General features: G+C 39.9%; 1 protein-coding gene across 5 annotated transcripts in view; it reads left to right on the top strand.

Moving 5' to 3' along the window:
- The window catches only part of DIAPH3 (diaphanous related formin 3), a 527,980-nt gene that overhangs the window by 41,262 nt on the left and 473,713 nt on the right, over window positions 1–13,005 (top strand). For all 5 annotated transcript variants that reach the window (XM_043478170.1, XM_043478172.1, XM_043478171.1 and 2 more), the window contains one exon: window positions 11,657–11,824. In XM_043478170.1, the coding sequence (XP_043334105.1) occupies window positions 11,657–11,824 (168 nt within the window). The remainder of the gene's footprint in view (window positions 1–11,656; window positions 11,825–13,005) is intronic.

The raw sequence follows: 13,005 nt of genomic DNA on the forward strand, positions 1-13,005 counted from the left end.
TGTCCTTTATTGAGCCCATCTTTGCATAAAGTGTTCTCTTGGTAACTCTGATTTTCTTGAAGAGATCTCTAGTCTTTCCCATTCTATTATTTTCCTCTATTTCTTTGCATTGATCACCGAGGAAGGCTTTCTTATCTCTCCTTGCTCTTCTTTGGAACTCTGCATTCAAATGAATATATCTTTCCTTTTCTTCTTTGCCTTTCTCTTCTCTTTCTCAGCTATTTGTGAAGCCTCCTCAGACAACCAATTTGCCTTTTTCCATTTCTTTTTCTTTGGGATGGTCTTGATCACTGCCTCCTGTACAGTGTCACAAACCTCTGTCCATAGTTCTTCTGGCACTCTGTTGGATCTAATCCTTTGAATCTATTTGTCACTTCCTCTGTATAATCCTAAAGGATTTGGTTTAGGTCATACCTGAATGGTCTATTGGTTTCCCGTACTTTGTTAAATTTTAGTCTGAATTTGGCAATAAGCAGTTCATGATCTGAGCCACAGTCAGCTCCTGATCTTATTTTTGCTGACTGTATAGAACTTCTCCATCTTTGGCTGTAAAGCATATAATCAATCTGATTTGGTATTGACCATCTGGTGATGTCCATGTGTAGAGTCTTCTCTTGTGTTGTTGGAAGAGGGTGTTTGCTATGACCAGTGTGTTCTCTTGGCAAAACTCTATTAGCCTTTGCCCTGTTTCATTGTGTCTCCAAGGCCAAATTTGCCTATTACTCCAGGTATTTCCTGACTTCCTACTTTAGCATTCCAGTCCCCTATAATGAAATGGTCATCTTTTTGGGTGTTAGTTCTGGAAGGTCTTGTAGGTCATCATAGAACCATTCAACTTCAGCTTCTGGTGTTAGTTCTGGAAGGTCTTGTAGGTCATCATAGAACCATTCAACTTCAGCTTCTTCAGAGTTACTGGTCGGGGCATAGACTTGGATTACCGTGATATTGAATGGTTTGCCTTGGAAACGAACAGAGATCATTCTTTTGTTTTTGAGATGGCATCCAAGTACTGCATTTTGGACTCTTGTTGACTATGATGGCTCCTCCATTTCTTCTAAGGGATTTTTGCCCACAGTAGTAGATATAATGGTCATTTGAGTTAAATTCACCCATTCCAGTCCATTTGAGTTCGATGATTCCTAAAATGTTGATGTTCACTCTTGCCATCTCCTGTTTCACCACTTCCAATTTGCCTTGATAAATGGACCTAACATTCCAGGTTCCTATGCAGTATTGCTTTTTACAGCATCAGACTTTACTTCCATCACCAGTCACATCCATAACTGGGTGTTGCTTTTGCTTTGACTCCATCTCTTCATTCTTTCTAGAGTTATTTCTCCACTGATGTCCAGTAGCATATTGGGCACCTTTCGACCTGGAGAGTTCATCTTTCAGTGTCTTATCTTTTTGCCTTAGAGTTGTACACAGACTATATAATGGTGAAGCACTAGGTGTATGGGCATCTAATCGAGTTTTGAGGTGTCAGAAAGACTACTACATGAGATGTAGTGCAAACTGAAGCCTGAATTGAAATTATCCAGAGAAAGGGACAGGTTTTTGGCACAAGAAATAGCTTGTGCATGTGTAGAGGTTTCTAGGTTATTCATTACGTCTAGATCATATAGTCTAATGGTGGTGGAGTCGTGAAGAGATTTTCTCAAGAGGAAATAAGATTTAGGTTAAAGTGGACCTTTGAGCCATGGTAAGATATTTGGGTGTCATCCTGTGAGCAGTGAGATTCCAGAGGCTGAAAGGATTGAAGCACAGGAGTGAGGGACATGATGCGATCTGGATTTCAGTAAGATCTGCAGAGGTCACTTCGGGGAGTGGTAGGGACGGGGCCCAGTGAAGACCCTGGAGCCGTTAGGAGGCTGTACCGATTGTCCAGGTGGCCTGCAGCAGGTTAGTGGTGGTAGGGCAGAGGCCAGAGGCAAGATGAATTACGATACGGTCCACTTGGTTTGATTTATGTTTCCTGGTTAATTTTCATTAAAGTTATTATAGTTCAAATCACTTTTCTGCTGACTGGAGACAACCTCAGAAGTCCACATCTTCAGTATACATCTGTATGCTTCAGTCCAGGTCCATGTATTTTTCTAATCTGACAGTATTTCCCAACTTCTAAAGCCTTCACAAACCCTCCTACTTTGCCCTCTGGAACTCAAAGTCTGTCATCTTTGAATGTTTGCTTTCCTTGTTGCTGTACTTGAAACCTAGGGGTTATTTGAAGACTTTATTTTCCTGGTGACTTTTTCCCTCAAAAGCTTCCAGCTCTTCTTGAGCATTTCTATTGCATTTCTCCTTGTTAGTCTCAACTGTGGGTCATCTTGTCCCTCCCATTGATTCATTGCAGGCACTAGAACTTAAGTTCCTTCCTTTTATACCACTATTTCTGTTATTATTCCATCCCTACCTACCAGGGACACTTACTCTGGGGTCTGTGGACCACCAAGGGGTCTGTGGTAGAATTCATGGTATAATTGAACATAATGGGGAAAGGATTAAATCTTTTAAATTAAGCTTTAAGCAAAATTTAGTATTTTAAAAAGTTATACACATAAGCAAAACAAAAAACCAAATGAACAGCCAAGCATATGAACAGTAGGTTTGGGTCTGTGACTTTATCACAGAGAAGGAAAGCCTCTTTCCTATGTGGGCATTTCCACTGGCTACTCTGCATATGGCACTTGGCCGTGGAATACATATTGCATATTCAGTTCAGTTCAGTTGCTCAGTCTTATCTGACTCTTTGAACCCCATGGACTGCAGCACGCCAGGCTTCCCTGTCAATCACCAACTCCTGGAGTTTGCTCAAACTCATGTCCATCAAGTCGGTGATGCCATCCAACCATCTCATCCTCTCTTGTCCCATTCTCCTCCTGCCTTCAGTCTTTCCCAGCATCAGGGTCTTTTCCAGTGAGTTGACTCTACGTATCAGGTGGTCAAAGTATTGGAGCTTCAGCTTCAGCATCAGTCCTTCTAATGAATATTCAGGACAGATTTCCTTTAGAAGGGACCGGTTGTATCTCCTTGAAGTCCAGGAGACTCTCAAGAGTCTTCTCCAACACCACAGTTCAAAAGCATCAGTTCTTCAGTGCTTAGCCGTCTTTATGGTCCAACTCTCACATCTGTACACGACTACAGGAAAAACCATAGCTTTGACTGGACGGACTTTTGTTGGCCAAGTAATGTCTCTGCTTTTGAATATGCTGTCTAGTTTTGTCTTGGCTTTTCTTCCAAGGAGCAGTGTCTTTTAATTTCATGGCATAACTTATTTTCAAGCAATTTAAAGGAATTTCAAGATTATAACTGTTAAGTGTATTTCTCTCTTAATGATATTAAAATACTATATAAAATCTAAATGTGAACAAATCATTGTAAGTAAGTAATTTTGGGGAGGCGGTGATACATTTTAATCTTTTCAAAGAATCCTCTGGCTAGAGAACTTTTTATAAATTTCAGTAATGCAATTTAAAAGTGGGAGATGGTCGTTTGTAATATTTAGGAGCATTGAAGGTAGGGTGTAGCAGTTGGTAGGTTGGTGGGAATTGTTACCAGTTGATAAGAGTGTACCTATGACTGAGATGCTTAGCTTATCCACTTGAAACAGTGAATGGTCAGTTTTTCTCCCCAGAAAGATGTCTCTTTGTGACAGTGATGTCACTAGCATTTTAGTAAAGATCATGGAACTCTTTAGCTGTTAACCTGCACCATCTCCTGTAATTCTGATTTAGCCTCACCTGGTTTCCTATGCATCCCTTTCCAAAAACTCTTTTGAGATTCCTTTTCTACCCCAGAGTTAATCACTGGTCTCTATCTGTTGCTAGTTTGCTTGAGGGCATTTACAGTATTTCACCTTGATTTGTGATTTGTTACTGTATTTCCCCCCAAGTGGTAACCTGTGGGACGGCACTGTATTTTATGTGTTTGTCATCCAGTATTTGCTTAGGCATGCCTTCGGTGCTAGGTGCCTGCCAACTACTGTTTTGTAGGCTGAACACACAGTGGTACTATCAGTTATCTGCTGCTGTGTAACAAACTAAGCCAGAGCAGCAGACATTTATCATCTCATACTGTTTCTGTGGGGCAGGAGTGGAAGTTGCTAGGCTGGGTGGTTGTGGCTTGGAGTCTCATGAGGTTGCAGTGAAGATGTTGGCTAGAGCTCTCATCAGCTGAAGGTTGACTGGGGCTTTTGGGATGGCTCACACACGTGGCTGTCGGCACGATGCCTCCCTGCTTCTCTAGCTTTGTTAGCTCAGTTCTTTGCCCCGTGGGCCTCCCCCTAAGTCTTCTTGAGTGTCCGTGTGATCTGGCAGCAGGCATATCCTAGAGTGAGTCATCCCAGAAGGAGCAAGACAAAAGCTGTGATGTCTTTTGTGACCTAGTCTTGAAATGACACTCCATAATTTTCAGTGTGCTGTTGCTTACGTAAGTCGGGGGATCCCTGAGGGCTGTCCTCGAGACTGGCCAGCACAGCTAAGACAGCTGATGATTTGTCTAGCATGGCACTTAACATTTTAGCGGGAGAGAGGCAGAGCCAGCAATTACAGAAGAAGATGACAGGCTTTCTTAAGTCATACTCAGTGCAGATGAAGGAAATAAACCGTGTGCTCTGACAGATAGGGATGTGAGTGGGCTCATATACTGCTTTAGATGGGGTGGCCCGCCCTTTAACCTGACACTGAGAGGCGAGAGGTACTTTTATTTCTGTTGACAGCTCACTGCCATGTTAATTAAGCGTGGCATCCCTCCTGCAGATAGCATTATAATGGCATTTCCTCAGTCTTCTGTGAATTTAACCAGTTCTTCAACAAAGATACCATTGTGGAAATTTGGGGGGTTTGGTTAGGGTAACCCAGCAAGCGAGGGGTTGGGCAGGATTCGGAAGTCAGACTCTGGAGTTCCATTTTTAATCAGCAGGTTGCTTGGTTAGTAATAAAGCTAATTAAAAGCCAGGTTATTTTAGCTGTTAGGCTTTTTTCTCTTAAATGTAGTGCAGGATTGCAATTGATAATTTTGAGTGGTTTTTTTTTTTTTTTTGGATTTCAGGTATGTGTTCAAATAGAATTAATTCAATAATTAAAATGAATGTTTATTTGTTTAATAATTCTCCTGGATTGCATGAAAATATCTTCTCCCTTCTGGATTCTAAGAATGTGTGTTTATGATCACACATAGTTTTTCTGTCTTTTCAAGTTCTAAAAGGACTAATAATTTCATATCTTCCTTTTGTTTTAAATGTAAAAAGGATCACTACTCTGTTAGTATTGAAAAACATTGTAACAGTAAAAAGTGTGTTTTCAGTCTTACAGTGTTATAAAATAGCTAAACATCCAGATAGTTTTTTAGAGCCTGTTTTTAGTTTAATTAATTTTTTAAACTGTCATTACTGATTATCAGTGTGAGATAATACTCAGTAGGGTGCTCATTTAACTTCCCCTGAAGATAAGTGATATTAATTTATAAAATCCAGCACACCCCAGACACAGCTGAAGCCATATTAATTGTGTGTACCACCTCCAAATAGCATAATGGGATTCCCTCAGTCTTCTGTATATTTAACCATCTCTTCAACAAAGGCAAACTGTATACTTCGCCTACTTGGGTTGTGTTTCTATATCTACGTTAAGAGAATTTCACATGAAATTAAGAGTAGCCATCCAAGTGCACATTGTAAAGTACATACAGTTGCAACCAAATTGCCAAATGCAAACAGCAGTCGATGAACAGAGTACGATGGTGATTTCTGTCGTGTTTTTATATACAAAACTATTTTAAAAGTTTGCTTTTATGTTCTCTTGTGAATTGCTTTAAGCAAATTGTGTGTGTGATTCCATGAAAGATGAATTAGGAGTGATTTTTCCCCCCTTATTTATGAGTAGAGTCATAGAATCATCCATTTAAAAAAAGATAAAACTTCCTTAGAACATTTACACTGATTTGATAATAATGTTCACTCTGTACCTAGCTTTGTAATAGTGCCCACAGTATTTGGAATCTACTTGTAGCACTCAATAGAGCATCACATACCTGGGAATGTTTTTACTTTAACCCTGAGGTCTTCAACAAATTTAGTTTACTGTATGTTCTAGTATAGGAGAAAGGATTGTATTTATTTTTCTCCTATGGCTCCTTCCTTATTTTGTCTTTCATTCCTTTCTCATCTAGGAAAATAAAAGCATTGAAATTATGAAACACTGATTTTTTTTTTTTTGCATCTTTATAGATTTAGGAGTTAGAAGAGGGATGTGCTTATTTTTGCTATCTTGTCATTAGCTAGCTAGGCTAGCGATCTGGTGCACATTTGTTTCAACACTTGGATAAAAGCCAACCCTCCCCCAGAGTTTAGGTGCTAAGCATATGGTGGAGATGTGCTAATTCTGTATTATTATTGTACAAATTGTAGTATTATTTATTGATACAAATGCAATTCTATGTCTAAAATCATAATGCATTGATTTTTAAAATTTTCTTTGTGCTATTTTGTAGTCTAAATTTGTCGTTCAGTCGCTCACTCGTGTCCGACTCTTTGCGACCCCATGGACTGCAGCACGCCAGGCCTCCCTGTCCATCACCAACTCCCAGAGTTTACCCAAACTCATGTCCGTTGAGCCGGTGATGCCATCCAACCATCTCATCCTCTGTCATCCTCTTCTCCTCCTGCCTTCAATCTTTCCCAGCATCAGGGTGTTTTTCAATGAATTGGCTCTTCACCTCAGTGGCCAAAGTAATGGAGCTTCAGCTTCAGTCCTTCCAGTGAATATTCATGGTTGATTTCCTTCCATATTGACTAGTTTGATCTCCTTGCTGTTCAAAGGAATCTCAAGAGTCTTCTCCAGCACCACAGTTTGAAAGTGTCAGTTCTTTGGCGCTTAGCCTTCTTTAGGGTCCAACTCTCACATCCGTACATGACTACTGCAAAAACCATAGCTTTGTCTATACAGACGTTTGTTGGCAAAGTGATGTCTCTGCTTTTTAATATACTGTCTAGGTTTGTAATAGCTTTTCTTCCAAGGAGCAAGTGTCTTTTCATTTCATGGCTGCAGTCACTGTCCACAGTGATTTTGGGGCACAAGAAAATAAAGTCTGTCACTGTAGTCTAAATAGCATGACATTTTTATGTATACAAGTGTTTTGGAGATTGTTTTTTGTTATTTAAACAAGTAGTTTCCTCCTTGAAGAATTAAACAAATGCATTCATTTGTTTAATGAATGATGCTTCATTTCAGTCTCTTAGTACAGTGTGTAGATAAAGAATGGGCTCAATTAATAATTATTGTTATTTTTATGACTTTTAGAGATTTTTATTTTAAAGCATTTTGATTTTTGGTGAAAACTAAAATTTTGATTTCTTCTACCACTGTTGGAAGTTAAGTATTCATAAATTAGCTTGTGAATTGCTTGAGCTTACTCTTCCCATTCATTGACATGTTTACATTTATAATATTAATGTTGCATTAATAGTGTTTTGCTTAATTTCACTTCCTTATAAGTTTAGCATATTAATTAACTGTGTGTGTGTCCGTATGTGTGGTGTGAAGAGGAGTCAGTATAGTTTCTACACTCAAGGGTTGATGTTACATGTATAGAAGTGATGGCAATGAAGTAGTGATTCAAAAGCCTGAGGAACCAGCCCCATTTCTTAAAACAACTGTTCGACGTCCCTAGTTTTTTAAAACAAGTATCAAGAATTGAAGTACTGATGTCCGTAGAGATATAACTTCTGGACACATTCATGTGAAATAATCTCCTGTTTCTGAGCTGTCTCACAGCAGGGAGGTTTTGTGTTGGTGAGTCAGCTGCCCTTTTCTTTCGATACATTGTACACACTTCTTATTATATCTTCCACATTGCGTATAATTACCTGTTTATGTGCTTGTCTCCTCCCCGTGATTGTTGTTTAAGTTATTTACATTCACATTGCTCGTTTATTTTTGTATCACTGACTTGCTCTTTATTTCTTTTTGTATATTTGGTGTTCCATTTCCATCAATTCTGCATGAAAAACCTCTTTTGACACTTTTTGTAGTGGAAGTCTGCTGTAGACAGATTCTCTCAACTTTTGCCCGCCTGCAAATGTCTTTATTTTGCTTCTGTTTATGAAAAGTGTTTTTACTAGACACTGAATTCTAGGGTGAGATTATTTTTCTTTCATTCCTCAACGATGCCATTCGGTTGTCTTTTGCTGGCATTATTTCTGGTGAGAAATTTGTATCATTTTTGTTCTGTATATAATGTCTTTTGTTCTTTGGCTGTATTTTTATGGTTTGCCCTTTATTTTTAATTTTCAGTAGTTTGACTGTGAGGTTCCTACGTATGGGTTTTTTGTTTGCTTGTTTTGTATTTTTTCTGGGGATTGCTGAGCTTCTCTGTGAATTGATATACATATATGTATATATCTATATCTATATTTATAATACTCTTTCTCTTCTGCTGGGGACCCCAGTTACACTTGTGTTACAACATTTCATATTGTATCATGAATATTGGTTATTCTGGTTTTTTTTTGTTTGTTTGTTTCAGTTTGAATACTTTCTATTGATCTGTGTTTAGGTTCACCAGTTCTTGGCAATGTTCAGGTTCTTTTTAAGCCCACCTAATGAATTCTTCATTTCTGATACACTTTTCATTCTAATAGATTAAAAAAAATAGTGTCCATGATTTGCTACTGAAATTCCCCACCGCATGGTGGTAATTTCATTATATCCTTTACCATTATTTTTATAAATCTTCTTTTAAATAGTCTGTCTAGTAATTCTGCCCTCTAGGCTGTCTCTCCGTCACTTCTTTTGACTGTGGGCCGTATTTCTTGCTCCTTGGTGTCTAGCAACATTTGATTTTGTGGTGGACATTTTATTTAATTACAGTAGAAATTAAGTAATATTTGCTTCCAAAAGAGGGCATGCTCTTCTTTCAGACTCTTGGAATGGGGGCTGTGTCTCTGTGATCTCTAGTTGAGCTGCGTTTGCTTTTCCTGCTGCTTGAGTTTTATTCAGCTTGTCTGTGGCCTCAAATGCTTTGTGGACTTGGGATCTGAGTGCTAATGAGAGTCTGGCAATTTGCTTTTTGGCATTAACAGTTGAACTTTGGCTTTGGAAACCATGGAATATCTCTTTCTGCTTTAAAGTCTTGATGCCCATTTTTAGGATTTCTGTAGTGTTCTTTTTTTGTTTTCAGTTCCATTGCTGGCTCTCTTTCTTCAGAGACTTGGTATCCTGCCCCCAGCCTTCAGATAGCAGCTGGCGTTTGCTCTCTGAAGGTCTGGGTTTCTCTCAGGTCTTCTGGCTGGTCCAGAGGCTTTGGCAGGCAGCTGCTTTGCACTGGGAGAGGCCTCTCCCGCCTCAGGGAGCATCCCCGTGTTCGGCTTTCGGCATCTACGTCCTGCAGTGTGTGAAGACTTGAGGGAAAGAGTTGGTCAGAGGGTGCAGACTCACTCTGTGGCTGGGACTTCATGACCCAGGACCTGGAAGTCTAATCTCTCATGCCAGTGCTCATGTGGCTGTCAATAGTTCATTAAAAACCTGGCTGGTTTTTCTTTGCCTTTCTGCATTTGTCCTTCTTCTGCAGCTGTCGTCAGGGATGAGAGCACTCTTGTTTCCTCCCAGTGTTTATTTGTGCCGGTTCCCTGGTGTCCTCAGCTTCCTGAGAGGTTGAAAACAACAGTGAGAAGAATCCTGTAGGGTGTCTGGCTTGTTTTGGTTGTTGGGATGAGAGCAGTGGTGTTGTGGACTGCTCTGTAACCCGGCCGGAGGCTGTCGTGTTATTAGCACTTTAACGTTTAGTTCCTGTTAGATGGGCCGTGTGTGAGTATATATAGTACATGGTGTTTTTCCTTAGGATTATCTTCAAAGTGAATTTAAAGGCCTGTTTTGAAAGATAAGTGTTATTATCTTTGCATATTATTATTTGAAGGCTTCTCTTGTGGCTCAGCTGGTAAAGAGTCCTCGTACAATGTGTGAGACCTGGGTTCAATCCCTGGGTTGGGAAGATACGCTGGAGGAGGGCACGGCACCCGCTCAGACATTCTTGCCTGGAGAATCTCCATGGACAGAGGGGCCTGACTGGCTGCAGTCCATGGGGTTGCAAAGAGTTGGACATGACTGAGCACCTAAGCACAGAACATTATTATTTGCAAAAAATCCTATTTCTCTAGTGAAGTGAATAATCAATACTGTGACTTACTGTCTTTTTAAATAGGGAATTTAAGTGTTATGCTCCTTTAATGGGCCCTAGTAGCTCTATTCAGTAGAACCTCTGTTACGATAGAAGTGTACTTTATACGCTTTGACCAATGTGGGAGCCACTAGTCTCTTGTGGTTCTTGAACACTTGGTATGTGACTCAGGCAGCAAAGGAACTGAGTTTTAAAACTTAATTTATGTTTAAATAACCACACGTGGCTGCCACAGTGAATAGTGCAGGTTTATGTACTACACATATATATATATATGGTGGAAACAGTGGCTTAATGTGTGCACAGTTATTCTGAACAGTTCCAGAATCATAGTGTTTTTAAGTACCCTTCTTTCCCTTTTTGATGGTTACCACTTGAAACACCGTGTGTGTCTGGATTCTCTGTGAGGAACAGAACTTGCTAAATTCACACTATTTTCAATGAATGAACAATTAGCTTTGTAAACTAATCCATCCATTTTCAAATATCCGTGAACTATTTGTTGATAAAATTGTAGAAGAAATCTCATTGCAGTAAAAATCCAGTTTTATTTCTTGAGGCTTCAGTCTGCTCTGTGGTGGTGTTGGTTTAGTCGCTCAGTCGTGTCCGACTCTTGTGACCCCGTGGACTTGTGAGCCCACCAGGCCCCTCCGTCCATGGGGTTCTCCAGGCAAGAATACTGGAGTGGGTTGCCATTTCCTTCTCCAAGTCTACCCTGTAGTTGTTCATAAAGTTCAAATACAGGCTAATCTGAGTAAAGAGAAATGTGATGTCTCTCAGGTCAAGCTATGGAGATGTAAGTAAAATTTAGTTCTCAAAGTGCCTAAATCACGTCCCCCCACCCCTCCCAGCTCGAGTGTAGTATGTGCTGTGAAAAGGACGCTGGAGGAGGGGATCGAGGGTGAACTCTGAGAACCAGTGTGATTGCCAGCCACCAAGTTAGCCGGGCTTCCCTCGTGGCTCAGTCGGTAGAGTCCACCTGCAGTGCAGGAGACCTGGGTTCGCTTCCTGCGTTGGGAGGATCCCCTGGAGAAGGAAATGGCAGCCCACTCCAGTATTCTTGCCTGGAGAACCCCATGGACGGAGGATCCTGGCGGGCTACAGTCCATGGGGTTGTAAGAGTCAGCCACGACTTAGTGACTAAACCACCAAATTAGCTAAATTACCTTTGTAAAAATGCTTAATTTGTTAATCTGTAGCAAAGGTCATTTATCATTAGAGTCTTCATTCTATCATCTTAAGATTGGAAGGAATCTTTTGAGGTTGTCTCTCCTGCCTTCAGACAGGATGGTTATGAAGACTTCACTTATTTTTATATTTATTATTTCTTTTAATCTTAAATTTTACATGCTAAATTGAATGCCTTCTGATGAAATCACAGTGATGATATAACTGACCCTGTTTTTTCATTTTGGAAATTAAATAAGTGTTGTTGAGAAGGGAATACTTACACATGTGCTTTTTATTTTATCTTTCTTCATAGATGGATAGATTTGCCAGCATAAGAATTCCAGGGAGCAAGAAAGAGAGGCCTCCACTTTCCAACCTGAGGACTGCGTTTTCAAACAATGATTGCTCTTCAGAAATGAATGAAAACATTCCAAAACCACTGTCCGAGAAGGAAATTTTAGAGCTTTTTGAAAAGATGATGGTAAGAATTTTGATTCATTATAAAATGTTTGATGTAAAAACCTTAGCTTTGGCTTATGTTCATGGAACTAAACGTGTCTGAAACTTAGGTTGCATAGGTTATTTCTGATGTCATTAAGATAGCACTCAAGGCGTAGAGAGTTTTAGGATTACAAAAATAAGAATCTGAAGAAAAGTGTCATGCCAGTTGTTTTACACAGAAGTACATAAAAACATAAACCCTCCAAAGTATCAAATGATATACCTTTATCTTAGATAGATTATCTAAGTGGTATGTCTGGTTCGGTTGCATTGAGGACAGTCATCGCGCTTGGCTGTGTGTGTTGTTGAGTGTGCTGACTTTTGGACCTTGTTTGAGCTCTTAGTTCTCACAGTAACCATGTTTGCATAGTCCTGCAGCAGTTAAGTCTGCAGACACTTGAACTCACTTGCTTTGGGGTGTGCCTCTGTAACTTCTATAACCATGAGTTAATACAATTTCAGTCCAGAACAAAGAGAATGTAACCTTTTTTTTTTTGCTAGCCTTTGCATCTGTTTATGAGACTTGTATAAGGCAGATTTCTTCAAGACTGCCGTTGAGGACTCAAGATTGTAAAGTGCCCCCTCATTCATGCATCGTGTGTTTGAGCTGCTGCCTGAATTGTCTGTGAGATTCTGGAATGGTGCTGTTTTGGTGCGCCTTGTTCAGACAGTTTTCTCCCTGTGCTGGTGTCATCTGAGTGAGTGGAGCAAGTGGGCCAGTGACGGACATTCGCGAAGGCTCACCACACGCTGTTAAAGTGTAACCACAGAGGAAGTGCAGAACGTAGTGGATGGTGTTCTCTTCTGAACATGACGACTTTAGAAGTGTTAGTCTTACCCTTCTCCCAGCTAAGAGTATTAGTTTATTTATATGAACAGGGCAGATGGATATTGGCATCTTTGAAGTGTTTACATATTTAATAACTGGATCAGATCACTTTTTAAATCTTAAACAGGTCTCCCTGTTGGCAGAAGATCTTTTGCAGTCAAACTCACTTTACTCAGCAGAAGTAAAGTGAATTATTATTGCTTTTGCAGGACTGCCAATTTGCTAAATGAGTGAGTTTGTCACAACTAAAGGCTTTAAAAGAAATAAGGACTGGGTTCTTCTTTTCCTTTCTGATACCTTGACAATATCACAATACATTGCAGGAAGAACTT

The sequence above is a fragment of the Cervus canadensis genome, chromosome 9, assembly GCF_019320065.1.
Source record: "Cervus canadensis isolate Bull #8, Minnesota chromosome 9, ASM1932006v1, whole genome shotgun sequence".
Classification (NCBI taxonomy): domain Eukaryota; kingdom Metazoa; phylum Chordata; class Mammalia; order Artiodactyla; family Cervidae; genus Cervus; species Cervus canadensis.